The 15,350-nt window shown below is 43.2% G+C and overlaps 1 protein-coding gene across 1 annotated transcript in view; it reads right to left on the bottom strand.

The window, feature by feature from the left end:
* GLIPR2 (GLI pathogenesis-related 2) overlaps nt 1–12,691 on the bottom strand; it is a 12,982-nt gene extending 291 nt beyond the window's left edge. Inside the window, exons 1-3 of the mRNA XM_009873939.1 lie at nt 12,661–12,691; nt 11,526–11,634; nt 8,066–8,169 (exon numbers count right to left, since the gene is read on the bottom strand). Coding sequence (XP_009872241.1) covers nt 8,066–8,169; nt 11,526–11,634; nt 12,661–12,691 — 244 coding nt within the window. The remainder of the gene's footprint in view (nt 1–8,065; nt 8,170–11,525; nt 11,635–12,660) is intronic.
* Between the last annotated feature and the right edge of the window lie 2,659 nt (nt 12,692–15,350).

Here is a 15,350-nt window from a genome sequence, read left to right as displayed (position 1 = left end):
CTTTCCCTAACTGGAGAACAAGCTAAGGACGTGAAAAAAATCCCCTACATCTAGCAGTTTGTCCTGAAAAAGCCTAATCTGGTCTGGTTCTACACTACTATTCCCACTTCCACGTCCTATATTCAAGTAAGAACATCTGAGTAGGAGAACCATGAAAGCAGTTTGATGAGTACCTGATATATTATTGGACAAAGACATCACACTCTTTACTCCCTGAGATGTGAATAGCAGCTCTGACAGTGACTATTATTCATTTTCTTTAACTATCTCACACTCCCTCATGTGTCTGCATGTGCATTTGTTCAAAATAGTACTGATTTTTTGGCTTCTTCTGCCTAGCTGTGATAGCTACCCCTGCACTGTGCTGTTCGGTCACTTGTTCACCTACACACAGACAAATCCCATGGGAAGAAAATGTGATTTTCTTCATCTGAAAGAAGCTCAGGCATGTCTCTTGCTTGAGCATTGTTCAAGGAACAATGTTCTGATGTTCCTTCAACATCAGATTATCAATATCCAATCAGTGGCATGCTCCTGCTCCAAACAGTATATTAAGAGAGCCCTGGGACTGGAGTGATATAATTCGGTAGAAGTCACACGTCAATGTAAACAAAAGCACAGAACATCTAGTAAGACACCTGTATGATTCCAATTTAGTATTTTCTACAAATTAATTTTCCTTAAAAATAAGTTACCTTTTAAAAATTAGGGAGTCGAAGGGAAAATACGATACTAGAAAAACCTACAAATATTGCTTACTTCCTCGTTTCTCAGTTTTCTTTTACCCTTTTCTCAGTTTCTAACACAAAACTTCGGGGAAATTCTAATTTATTTTCCCCCTATATTTTTGAAAAAAAATGTTAAACAATATTGGTAGCCAATTTCTTAAAATAAAAGCTGCTTTTTTTAAGAGACAGTGCCCAGTCTGAACTTACCTGTCCCAGAAGAAAACCCTGGGTTTTGAAAGCTGTAATTTTTTATTTCACTGTACCATCTGTCAGCCACATCCCTTCCTGGAAAACAAAAGAAAACTGCTGTGGAAACATGATATAAACACAGAAGTGTAGGTCACTTACAGCCTGGTCAACTGGCAAAAACTACCAGAAACATGGAGAAACAGTATGTTTACTGAAAAGTTTTTGAAACGTAGGTAACATAGTAGCACATGTAACTTGCCAAATCTTTATTGTTTTGCAATAAATGTTGTTAGCCAGTAACCATAGAATTGTGTAGGTTGGAAAAGACCTTTAAGATCACTGAGTCCAACTGTTAGCCTAGCAATGCCAAGCCCAACATTAAACCAGGTCCCTGAGCATCACATCTACACTTCTTTTAAATACCTCCAGGGATGGGGACTCAACTACTTCCATGGGCAGACTGTTCAAATGCTTGACAACCCTCTCAGTGAAGAAATTTTTCCTAATATCCAATATAAACCTCCCCTGGTGCAACTTGAGGCCATTCTCTCTTGTCTTATCACTAGTTACTTGGGAGAAGAGACCAACTCTCACCTCACTTCAATCTCCTTTCAGGTAGTTATAGAGAATGACAAGGTCTCCCTCCCTTTCTCCAGGTTGAACCACCCCAGTTTCCTCAGTCACTTGTCATAAGACTTGTTCTCCAGACCCTTCACCAGCTTTGTTGCCCTTCTTTGAAGGCTCTCCAGCACCTCAGTGTCTATCTTGTAGTGAGGAGCCCAAAACTGAACACAGGATTCGAGGTGCAGCCTCACCAGTGCTGAATACAGGGGAAAAATCACTGCCCTGGTCCTATTGGCCATGTTATTCCTGACAGAAGCCAGGATGCTGTTGGCCTTCTTGGCCACCTGGTCACACTGCTGGCTCATGTTCAGCTGGCTGATGACCAACAGCCCCAGGCCCTTTTCCTTTGGGTAGTCTTCCAGTCACTCTTCCTAATTTACTAAAGCTACTAAGTTACTAATTATTCTGATGCTTTTTGTTAAGCATCTCACACCGTCAATGACTAGAGTTCTGCTTGATGCATCAAGTCCATCAGCTTCGCCACTGGAGTAGCAGGAACCATGTGGCTGGCACAGTCTGGCTGAAAGCCTGGGCATGCAACCCACGAAACAGCTGTAGAACCAGGTAGAGTTCATCCTGTTCAGAGAAGATCTCTGCAGCAGTGCTTGCCTGCTAGGACAGAGCTGATGAAGAGTGCTGTAATAACACCAGCAGATCAGGACCCTCCACCAATCCTTGTCTGCTGTCAGGACACAAGGTCAAAAGTCGGAAAAACCTTCAGACAAGAGATCTGTGTGGCACATCATTTGGATTGAGATGAGGCAGTAATCCCTTTAGTCGTCAAAGAAATCACCTGTTGAATGTTGAGTTTACATTTTTTTCTGCCCAGAACCTTCTGTAACTTTCAGCCTGGAAGGTAAAGACACATTTCCCTCATCTTGTGTGAGTGCTCCTGTCATTAGGCTTCTACATACAGCTTTCACCAGCCTCTCCCTCTTGAAACGCATTTGAAAAGACTTAAGTGAGCCTTGCCAGATTTTCTGAGCAAAAGGGCACACAGACCTTTTCTAGAGGGAGGCCTCTCACCTGTGGATGCAGGTGTATGAAGATACCCCCTTACAGCTCCAAAGAAAAACGATACTTTTGACATCCTCTAGTTTTCTGCATTCTCATAAGCATTTACTACTTCAAATTTCTGTGTGCATTTATTTTTAGTGTTTCTTACTTAGCACTTGAGCCATTGTGAATGTCCACTTTGAGGTATTACAATCAGACACTTCAAATATACTGCCTAGGAGCTGCTGTTGTGGGGAAGTCCTTGTGTCCAGCCCTGTCTCATCTCATCAAAGGCTTTCACTGACCACAGCTGTATAAGCAATATGACTATGGTCAGTGATGCAGCACTACATATCTGGGGGTCTCTAAGGCTGATGTTTGGCAGAGAAATAATCCTGCCTTGTTTTCCATTGAACAGTTAAGGAAACAGAGAGAGGAGCAAATTCTGGTAATCTGGAGTACCGTGGAACAGTCAGCACAGAGGTCAGGAGCTCAGAGCAGAACTTGCTGAAGTTATGCACTCAAAAGTCAAATGTTGCTTCTTTTCCATTACTGGTTGTTAGGAAATTCTTGTGTCAAACACTTGAGGGGAAAGAGGGCAGGTTTTTCCCCGAGCTACATCAGTAATGAAATTTCTGCTTAGCATTCCAGGACATATAACGCAAGGCCAGTTGATTTCTTAGCAAGCTGCCAACGCTGTTAATCCCACCGTCATGAAGAACGCTGGTCCCTGGTGGACTGTTGGCTGCAGAACAGCGATGACTCATGTTTTGCTCTTTTGCAGCAAAAAGTCTTAAACTCGCACTGTTCTAGAAGGCAGACACTGCCTTAATTTCCTTCAACTTCGATTTCTTAGGATTGCAGTCCGCTAAAAGGATGGCCTTGTTAGTCGGGCAAGCTGGCTGTCAGAGCAGTCATTGAAAAGAAAATATTGAACGAAATGCCACCTTGAGAGGTTTGTGAGCTGAAAGTACTATAAACTCACCTATGCCACACTGCTTGCTAGCAATAGTACTCTCTTAGTATAGACAGTTTACATCTTCCACATAAAAAAGTAGCAAAACCTCTCTTGATTCCCAAAGCAAACTTTTCGGGAATAACAACAGTTTCCTTCTTTCCCTGCTCTTCCTGCACCAAACAAACTCTGCAGACTTGTCTTATGGCTGAAGTCCTGAACACAAATTAATACCTGTTCATTTGTAACTCACAATAAAGCTACAATGAAGACTGAAAAAAAGTGCAAAAAGCAGTATCTATGCAGTATCTATCTTCTTTTGAGCCCAGTCACACTGTGGCTTCCAGACAGAGAACAGCAGAGGGGTGAGCAGAGCACTGAGCCTACCTGCTTTACCAGCAGCTTGCATCCTCAGACTTGCTGGTTCAGAGAACTGACCACAGTATTTCCATTTCAAATTATTACAGAACTGTTTCATGGAAAACAGTTCCCACTCGGCTACCCGCCCCCCCTCCTCCAGCAAAGCTCCTCCAAAACAGGGGTTGATCGCTGTTCAAAATGCATTGCAATCAGAAGAAAAGAACACAGAAAAGATATCTCACTCCCACCCTTCACTCCCAGTTACAGCAGAGACGACAGAAGTCAGCTTCTACCAAAAAGCAGATCCATCCTACAGTCAGCACTGCAGGTTCTCTTCTGTTGCTTCACTTGCAGAACCAATTAGTATACTACTAGGGTTTTTTTTAATATACCCTTCCTGTTTGCATTACTGTAAACCACATTCACATTTTCAACACTTTCTCTGTGGAAACAGAGCTTGACTCCACCCTTCACTTCGTGATAGCTGACCAATGACCTGCTTGGTCTACTAGATGTTCATTTCAGAACAGGCTAAATCTTGCTCTAACGAGTTTCATCAGTACCATGACTCTCTGGTCACATGTACATCACATAAAAATTTGGTGCAACAATCCTTCAATTAGTGTCCAAGTATCGTTCTCTCCAAGATTAGATCCAAAATCAGCAGAGCGATTTTATTTACCAAGCCTATGAGCTGGTAATGTGGCCACACTGACTTGTGCCTCAAACTGTCTCACATGGTCAGAGAATTAACTGTATAAGGTCAGTCCACAGACAGCACTAATAGTCCTGGTGTAAAGTTCTACTGATACCATCTCTCTGAAGGACAGAGAGATAAAAAGGGGTCAGTGCACATAAAGAGGTGTCAGTACTCTTGCTACAGAGGTGTACGGTCACCACAGAGATAAGGAGGGGTCCTGGCCATCGGTCAGGGAGCTGCATCTGCGTGTGTGTGAGATGCACTGTACCGGCAACTGGAGTGGAACTGCAGCCTCAGAGGTTGGTACATCCAAGTGCAATCAACTGGGGAGACTGGGATCAAGGGGCAGCTACTGGGCAGACTGAGTGTCTAAGCTTAGCTGCTCCAGGATCTACACTGGAATTTTATTTCCATTACTGATAGATATATATGTAATTTAATGCTATAAAGTATTAATCACAACTATTTTTTTTTATCCATTACTGGGAAATATGTGGTTTTATATGTATATACTATACTGTATTATGATATATTATATATATCCCAGCAATATACTTCATTGCCATCAGCCAAAAAGGGTGAGGCCACTGTTCATTTTAATGTTGACTGCATCCATTTGTGCCAATTTGTGTGTCCTGCATATATACACATGTACACGCTGCACCCGTGTGCTTGTGTCTGTAAGCCTGGGAATATGTTCTCAGCCACAGTACAGGGAAGACAAGGCTTTGGCAGCCCTACTGATGTATTTGGCTTTCCCTAACATTTAATTTCTCTGGTCCCAACTTTACTGTTTCTCCTCATATCAAAGAATCCTTAAATCTTCAAGTAATACCACCGAGTGACTTACAAAAAACATCCTAATAAAATCACATAGGATGTATTTCTGTATGAGCATGGGAAGCATCATGGTGATCTGCTTAAAAACTAGGTACCCCAAACCTCAGAATTTTCCTAATTTTTCTAGATTTTCTTAGCACAACCTTCCTTCCACCAGACTGAAAGGAAAAAAGGTCGAGGTCAAATTAAATTTGCCCCCAAAATACAATATCTCTCTAGAATAAAGTCATATTAATGGTTTTAGGAAGTAATTCTCTAGCTCCGGCATTCCACATGCAGGCCTTTATTTTATTTAACAGTACTGTGTAAGCCTGGTGCTAGACAGCAAGAAGTGCATCAAGGCAGGCTCTGGGTCAGAGCATGCTCCTCCAGGGCTGGGGCAGAGGGTCCCCGTGCTGCTCTCTCCCCCCCAGCCCCAACCTGTGGGCAGACCCAGGTTTCTCCCACAACAGATTTGGGTGACAACATACAGCAAATTTCTCTTAGAAACTCTCTAAATTCCAACCAGAATTTAGTCACCCAGTGCCTTCAGCCTCCCGACACATGAGAAATGAGACGAGGCATCCTGAGAAGTCTGACACACTACAGCTGCCAAGGCAGGTCGCGGTCTCGCATTAGCGGCAGATGACAGCTCACTTATATTTGAACCCAGACAAAGAGAAGTCTGCCACGGAGCAGTTCCTGCAGGACTAGAGAGAGGAAACAGCTGTCAGCTATTTCTTGGATTACAGGGATGAACATATTTCCAGCGACAGCTTTAGGCTACATAACTCCAAAATCCTGAATACAATTCAAGGTATTCTTGTACCAGAAGGATCGAACTAGAAGGCTTTTATAGTTGAAAGTTTAAATTTTCTCTGAAACAAGAAATACATCTTCTGGCATTATTACAGATCTCAGTAAGAGCCAAAATAAGCAACACCATCTCTTTTTTAGAGACAATACAGAGTTTGCTGGAGGCTTATTGAGTTTTGCTTTATCTGGAAAAGAAACTGGAAGACACTGTCTGTCTTTGTTAAGCCACTGAAAGGATGCCTTAATACAAATTTCAGCCTCACTGAGCAGGATACGAATTAACTCTCCCAAGGGAACTATATGAGAAAAAGAGGAAGAATGAACTACCTCCACAGAGATGAAGACTAAGCCCAGACGAGAGAATAACCTTCTTTGAGAACTCGTTTTCTCATTCTGGTACTTTGAATTATCCTGCTGCATAGGAAATGTAGAAGTGTTTTACAGAACAAAATAGGATGTAGCTTAATTTTCTCAGCAAGACATTCAATCCTGGGGATAAAAAAAGATTAGGAATAAAATGGCTCAAAACTGGCAAGTTATGTACGGAAATAGTGTATTGAAGACAACAAATGGGATCCAGAAAAAGACAGGTGTTATATAATTTATGAAAGCATTCATGTGTTTTGTTTCCAGCTCTCTAAATGGGAATTGATGACTTGAACCTCACGGAAAGCGCACAGGCCATTAAGATAAACAAGAAGGAAGCAAGCTCAGTCAGTGAGTCACAGCCACTACCAAACTTTGCCATACATCTGTGTTTTCCCATGCTGCTCTGAACCCTTGCCTCAGATCCTTGCAATGGACAGAATGCCAAATATGAGTAGATCAAATTGTATTTTTCCACCCTTGGGTTTCTTTTTCAACATGAAAATGAACCCACTGGGGACTAGAGTTGGCACTTGCAAAGGAACTAGACACTGTCCCTGGGTCTAAAACTCACTAAAATTTTCAGGCCCTTCAAACAGGGCAAACGGCCCCCCCAGCCTGCAGAAATGAGCTTCTGTCTCCCCAGAGCCAAACTGCAAATTCCAGGGGTAAACGGGAATTAAGAAAGCAAGCAGTCACTGTTACTGCATCCCACCTGCTATCTCGGCAGGCTGAGGCAGGAGGGAAGACTCTGGTGAATGAACATCACGCTGCCTGAGGGCTCAGGGCAGGCTGTGAGCCTGGCCAAAACTCACCTCCTCAAGCATCCAAACTGACGGTTGCCAATTACATGTTATATCTACAATCAGAAAATATACAGAGTACTTTTGTCTTCAAAAGTGAAGGCATGGAAAAGGACTCAAGGTGTGCTTGCTGACAGAGCAAAAGAAACTAGACAACTAACACATTAGCCTCTGTTGCTCTGGTGTCCGCCACGCCATTTTTACCTCCACAAACAGAAACTGCTATGTATAACGCAATGGCCATTTTTCCACGTTCCTCCCCATAGCTGGCTTCTTTTTGCTGAGACAAACTCTCTTGGGGACAAGCCCTCTCTTTGGCTGGGGCAGCCTAAAGATGAAAGTGAACTACAAGGCACTGACAGCTTCCTTCTCTCCTCCTGTGGACAGCAGCACTCATGACAGCTCCACAGCAGGGACGCATGGAGCAGCCTAGCCGCCAAGTCCTACTTCCAAAGGAACACAGCACACTACCACCATTCCTTATCCCACTCCTTGTTCTCTGCACACATGCTTCTTGCTCTCAGTACACATAGGTGAATGCATACCACCATCCTGACCCCAGGGAGCTGAGGCTGAGCTGGGCTGCAGTTGGCAAATTTTCAGCGCATAGGAAACACCGGTACTCTTGCACCCAGATGCTCTGAGCCCAAATTACATGAGACAAGCTGTTCATTCAGTGTCTGTGAGACAGCGAGAGAAGAAAACTTACCTGGTTGGTCATAGGATGCCCATGCTAGGTTTTCTCCACATTTTCCATTAGCAGACTCAGAGCTGTGTTTGAGGACCCTTGTGGTAGCCAGTTCTTCTGCATACCTAGCACGGGAATCCACATATTGAATCACAGATCGTAGTCACAGTGAGCAAAGAGAATGAGGAGGAGGAGGAAGAGGAGATGCAAGCAAGGAATTTTGCTGGAAGATAACAATTTAGGCCAAGTTTCCCATCTGCAAAGCCCTGAAGCCAGAGATGCTTTAGGCTTAGGATAGATCTAGCAGTTAGGCAAAGGGAAAGCCTAGAGGCCATCCTTCCTGTCCTTCATGAGCATCTGTGTCACTGCAGAGAAGGGTCTAGAAGAAATCAAAGGACAGATCTTCTCCAGTCATGTTCTGCCCAGCACCGGGGAACCTGCTGGCCATCCTTAGCTGCCACTGCTGGTGGAAAGCGAAGGACCTGCAGCAACTGTTACAAGTGTTACCTCTTGACATTTCTAAGACCCTCATGGGATTAACTGGAATGTTCTCAGTGAGACAGGGGAAAAAAAAGACCAAAGTGGGGATTCAGTTAAATCAAGTACAAAAATCTATACATTTTCAAATGAAAAAAAAAAAGTCAAATGCAAAACAAGAGCAATGTGCCAGGTCACATTACAGAAGAGAAGGGGAGCACATGGATAATCGAGGCAACAATTGTGTACACCACCACAGAGATAAGCAGCACTGTTTCTATAGAAGTTGACACGTGTGAGTGCGAGATGTATTTTATTATCTTACGACAATAGGGTTAAGAAGAATGTCATGTGTAAAACAATTATTCTCTTTATTCAACATTAGAAAGGCTTCAGTACACAGTGAAACTGGAAAGATCATTTGTTATTTCTCACAGCACAAGAAATAAGGGGCAACAGGCAGAATCATCAGGTCATAAATTTAAAAGTCAAGTTAAGACAAAGCATTCTTTCTAGACCACGCAGCAGCAGTCATCGCTGCTAGATGATGCAGACACCAAAGCACATGTGGGTTTGAAAATGAGCTAGACAAACTACAGTGTGTATGCAGGGAGAATCTTCAGGGCTTATTAAACAACAGCAACAAAAAAAAAAAGAGGATACAACCTACTGCTTAGGGAAACCATAATTTTCAGGAGAAATCTGTAATTTCCTGGAGAAGATAACAGGGGAAGGATCACCATACTTGTTTTGTCCTGCTACTCCTGCCCTAATTGTGAATTACTGGCATCTGCCAGAGACAGGAAATTTGTCCAGCTGAACATTTTGTCCCAAGGTCATTAGGTTCTCATTTCCCTCTGTTCTAATCCACCTACCAAAACAAAATTTAAAAGTATTACGCTACCTTCATTTATTTAGAAATAACAAAATTTGTCAGCTGCCAGTCTGCTGCATCCTCAGCTAGAAGACCTCTAGATGAGCCTTCATGCCCTATATTTTCTCTTCAAGGTTTCCCACATCCCAAGCAAGAGGCAAGACTGGAACAAAGTACTCAATGCACACAGAAAAAGTTGCCAAAGATTTGAGACTAGAAGTGATTAATTCACTCTAGCTCAGGCAGTTGAAAGCATGAGGTTCGCATCTGAGATCATCACCCTGTGCTTCATTACAGTCAGAGATAAACAGACACCTGCTGAGGGTGACTCATCTCACGCTAAAGCAGGGATACAATAGTCAGTTTATCTAACCTGTCTCAATTATTGGAACTGACAATGGTAGGAAACAGACCATTTTCAATATAGACAGAGAAGCATGGAAAGGTACCCAGAGATACACCAGATATATACCAACAAAGATAACAGATATTCCTAATGAAAAGGTGAAGTTCTTTGTATTAAAGATCAGGAAAAACGTGTCTTGACAAATACAAGATTTCTTACATATATCAAACCATTTTTGGTTCTTGCTATCTGCCAGTTTCACCAGTCTCTGAATATGTGTCTTTTGATTCTTATAAATTAAGTTACCAGACTGCAACCAAACAACAGTTTCCTATTGTTATTCATCACAGTGGGGAAAGTCAGCTGAGACCAGAGAGGGCTGTGAGAAATTCCAGAAGGATCTAAAAATACCCAGCAAGGGCAATAGCACACTTAGAGATAAATGTGGAGCAATGCATATTTGACAGAATAATCTTAACTATTCATACAAGGTGACTTGTACAAACCAACTGCAGCACTTTGGAGGCACAACAAGTGTTATTGACGAGTCAATGAAATTTCATCCTCATGAGGCATCTTGTAAATATGAAACAAAACAATCACTTGAAGAACAGAAGGAAAACCCCAGAAGATTACAGAGGTATGTGGATGAGTCACTTGCATTCCATCTCTTAGAAAGAAATACTGTATCCAGTTATTGTGGTGTGTCAAGAAAACAAAAGAAAAAAAAAAAGGAAATTATAAAAACAAAATCAATCAGATTTTGCTCACTGCCAGAGGGCATGTCCACACGCCACGTCCCTGGCAGAGATCTCTGGTCTAGGAGTGCAGGAGCTGGTCCATCTGTGTGACAATGCAGCACCATGCCAGGAGAGAAATCAGATTCTGGAAGGGTAAAGGCTTTCTATCTCCCAGGCAGCCAGCATGGAGAAGTCTGCACAGTTATGGCAGAAAGCCTAATGGGAGATGAGATCTCATGTCTGAAGATTCAAACTGGCCACTATTTAGCTATTATGGAAATACATTTACTTTCTGAATAGTTTAATCAGCATTTACTCCTTCAGGTATATACTTTATACTGTGAAGATCACACTGAAAAGAAAATTAAGAACTTCAAGCCTACTTTGAAAAATGTTCCTATGAAGGGAAAGGAAATAATCTGGTTGTCATATCTACAGCAAAGAGAACAAGCAGGATTGGACTCAAATATCTGCAAGAAAGATTGAAGTCAGACAGCAGAAAGATGGACCCACTGTACGTTAAGGCTGATAAGAAGTTGTGCAGTCTTCAGCATCAGACAAGGTATATTTTGCTTTGGGGGCAAGGAGATAGACAATTGGATCTGAAGTTACTTTCTTCTGATTCTATTGATCTTAGACCAGTCATTGCTTCCTACCATGAAAAAGTTCTTTTCTCACTGTTTCAGCAGCAGTTGATATTCTCCTGACAGAAGTGGTGGTGAACCATGTTTTAGGCAACCACCCATTGCAGGGGAGACATACCAGTGTAGAGAGATGCACATCTGGAAAAGGGTGCAAGAAAGATTTATGCAGTTGTGACCGCAGAAGTGCCCATGTGACCAGCTGGTGCCATGTGATGGAAAAAAGAAGGGACAGTAAGAGTTGGGCAGGGAGGCAGAAAGAGTACAATCCCTCCCTTTCCATGCAGTAAATCAGCACTGAATATGAGCATGTCAAAAGGCAAGTATTTTTGCAGTTTGCACAGTCAAACCTAATAGATAAGTGTCACAAATCTCATTAGAGAAAAGAAAGGACTGAACTCACTGTTGGGCTCCTCTGTTTAACTTCTTGCAGAGTTTTAATGGGGGGACTCCATGTTTCTTCCTGTAGTCATTGTGCGCTTTCAAGACTTCTTCGGCAAATTGTTTGGAAGCTGAAATCACATCAGAAAAATTGGACAGATCCGTCAAATGCAGACATGAGAGAACACAGAAAAGACACTGGTGCAGGCTGGACTGAAGAACAGAAGAACACTACCCTCATTACCTGGGAGTAGGAGGAAATGAACCAGTAATGCCTTCCATCCAGGAACTAAGAGACACTCCCAACTGGGATGTACAGACACACTAAAGGTTGGAGAAAAATGTGAACCCTACTCCTTTCCTCAATAGCAAGGTGATTTAAGGTTAGTTTGACCTTCATTTTAAGGTTTCAGTACACTGCATCACCATTGTAAAGAAATCTCAGAGTAACAGACTAATAAGTCCTTTAAAGAGATGCGCTAAAACCATAACTTACTGCCACCGTGCACGAGAACTTTCTATATTAGTCAGGACATCACCTAAAGAAAACAGGGATACTGAAATGCACAGAACTACACAAATACTTTGAAACACGCACCATTCTTTTTATTCATTACATAGTACAAATTCACAGAAATCTCAAAGCGTACCTTTATTTGTCGCAACACAAATAACTGTTCACAAACAGCAAGTGGGGATGATTTCTGCCCCCCCCCGCCCCCGTCCTACAGTGCATTCAGTAAATATCTGAATTCCAAAGTTACTGCAAAGCATTAAAAAAGCTCCTATTTGTAACCTGATAAACTTGGACCTTTCAGCAGCACAAGGTAGGGGAAGAGTGAGAAGCCGCTGTGAGGGACTGCTAAAATGAATGTCTCAAACAGCCTGGAACCTAAACAGGCCACGGCCACCGGCCTGGCATCTGTCCGGTTGGTGCAGGGGTGACTCAGGCCTTGTCCATGGTGTAGGGGCAGGCAGGGCTTGGAGCTGGGGCTGCAACGAGCCAGGAGATGGATGGGTGACCCTCCCTCAGAAGACCCCACCACCCTGCAGACCCATTCCCAGTAATTTTCCACAAGGGGTAAACGACGCGGTGTGGTGGGAACCTGTCAGTATAAAAGGCAAGAACCCCTGGCGGTTGTGCGCTTTTCACCCACCACAGAAGATGGCTGCGTGTGCCATGGCCATCGCTGGATCCCAGGGTGGTGATCTTTCCTTTTTCTGTCACTTTCTTTCTCTCTCTTTCTCGTCTTAACAAAAGGCTATCTATGGAGAGGCCGGTTCTTTTGCTCGCTAATGGCTCTTTACTGTGGGCCGTGTTCATTATGCTAAGTGGACAACTGAAATACATCATGGTTAGTTCTTTGCTGATTGATAAATAAAACTGGTGTTCAGCTCTTTGGTGCGACTCACCTTAATCCTGGCCTGGGAATTGGCGAACCTGAGTCCTCATCCTGAGAGCTCAGGACCCAACAGTCACCAAGGACAGAGCAATCACCTTGATGGCAATTTCACGTTACCTCCTTTTATGATTTTCTGATTTTTTTCCCCAAGATTCAGAGAAAACAAAGTTTTTCCTGGCACTGGTCAGCCTGGGGAATTTGCTACTTTAAAAGAAATCTGCAGCCTGAAATGGGGTATTTGGGCAGTTAGATAGGTATGGATAGCATCTTCAAAACAGAAAGATAGTTTTCACTTTATCTGTATTGTTGAATTTTCTGAACAGGCCAAGACATCTTTGAATATCCACTTTTAAAGTAACACAGGTTTCTACATTTATTTATTCATCAGCTTTTTTTCCTGAATATCCTAATTAGCATGACTACCATCATTTCCCTGTAAGACACTTTTGAAGTCCAAATAGACCTCATGACTGGAAAGTGTTTCCTGTTATTAAGCTTAGCTTTCTCAGCTTTCTCTCACTATTCAATCCTAACAACTATAATCCATCATTCTCTCCTTTATTAGCATGTACACTATGCTGCTGTTTGTAATGATGCATCTTCTTCCAGAAGAGCTGTCAGTCTGCACATACTGCTCTCATAACTTTTCCTAAGATGATTAGTCAACCCACACTCATGCTTTAAGCCGTTCTCAGAGTTCTCTCCAGTTTCCCCAACAGCTTCAGGATAATAGAGCAGCCTAAAATAATCTCAATATCCAGTGCACACAGAAAACCATTACTGTTTCTATGCAGTACCTTAAACCTTTTGAAGACAGGCTGAAGTTGAGTTGACCTTTTCCAGACCAAAGTGTCATAGAATGATAGAATTGTCAGGGTTGAAAGGGACCTTAAAGATCATCTAGTTCCAACCCCTTTGCCATGGGCAGGGACAGCCCCCCCTAGGATCAGGCTGCTCAGAGCCCCATCCAGCCTGGCCTTAAAAACTTCCAGGGATGGGGCTTCCACCACCTCTCTGGGCAACCTGTGCCAGTGTCTCACCACCCTCATGGTGAAGAACTTCTTCCTAACATCCAATCTGAACCGATCCATCTCAGCTTTAATCCATTCCCCCTAGCCCTATCACTACCCGATATCCTAAAAAGCCCCTCACCAGCTTTCTTGAAGGCCCCCTTGAGATACTGGAAGGCCACAATAAGGTCTCCTCGGAGCCTTCTTTTCTGCAGAATGAACAGCCTCAACTCTCTCAGTCTGTCTTCATAGGAGAGGTGCTCCAGCCCCTAATCATCCTCGTGACCCTTCTCTGGACACGTTCCAGCACGTCCATATCTTTCCTGTGCTGTGGGCTCCAGAACTGGACGCAGTACTCCAGGCGGGGTCTCATGAGAGTGGAGTAGAGGGGGAGAATCACCTCCCTTGACCTGCTGGCCACGCACCTCTTGATGCAGCCCAGGACATGATTGGCTTTCTGGGCTGCAAGTGCACACTGACAGCTCATGTTGAGCTTCTCATTCACCAGTACCCCCAAGTCCTTTTTTTCAGGGCTGCTCTCAAGCCAGTCACTGTCCAGCCTATATCGGTGCTTGGGACTGTCCCAAGTGCAAGGAAGACCTTGCACTTGGTCCTGTGGATACACATCTAGTATATTCCCCATTGACGTATTTACAGGCTAGATTTTTTGGTATAAAATTATTGGCATAAGGCAGCAACAGGAACCCTGCTTAGTGAGATGAGATCTGCCCACCACTTTCCTCCCCTTAGGTTTTCCTTCAGTTTTCTATGTCACAAGTTGCATATCATCAAACTAAACAGGCACCTCCACGCTGGTGTTTAAGCACCCACGCACCCTTCTGCTAACAAGCTTGTCCCATCACTTTTATTACCACTGCTCTCAGCTCACTGACTCAACCAGACCAGAGCCCTAAACCTCTCATCTGCTGCATCACGCAAGGTTATGGCCTGTTTCTAAGGCATCTGTCATAGGTTACTGAGGAAAGCAGGCAGGCAGACAGTTTGCTTAATTTCACAGTTGCAGGGCTCTATGCTTCAGCAGGGAAGTTTCAAGGCAGCCTGCAGATCAAAGAAGTTGAAACACACAACTTTGGAAGTAGCATTATATACTCCAGGCTGCGTTTTTCTGCACCAGAAAGTCTATTGTCATCGAGACTCAATGTCTCATCCACCCAGCAATAAATGGTAGTAAACAATCCAGCCTGCAAGTGTGAAAACTTCTATTCAAACTGTTTGCTCTCAATGACAATAACAAATTAAAATTCCACCAAAAAAAAAGTCAACTGAAATACAGACTTTGTCAGTCCATCCATTAACAGAGGTATTGCATAATCCAGCTCTGTACTAACATTTTGACTTACAAAGAGCAAGATATGGGCAAAACCAAGTTTCTTCCAGTTACAGCAGACACCACTCTGCTGTCCCTAGAGAACC

Source organism: Apaloderma vittatum, unplaced genomic scaffold, assembly GCF_000703405.1.
Source record: "Apaloderma vittatum isolate BGI_N311 unplaced genomic scaffold, ASM70340v1 scaffold17617, whole genome shotgun sequence".
Classification (NCBI taxonomy): domain Eukaryota; kingdom Metazoa; phylum Chordata; class Aves; order Trogoniformes; family Trogonidae; genus Apaloderma; species Apaloderma vittatum.
The sequence above is the reverse complement of the archived record's forward strand: the minus strand, read 5'-3'. Positions and strand labels throughout refer to the sequence as shown.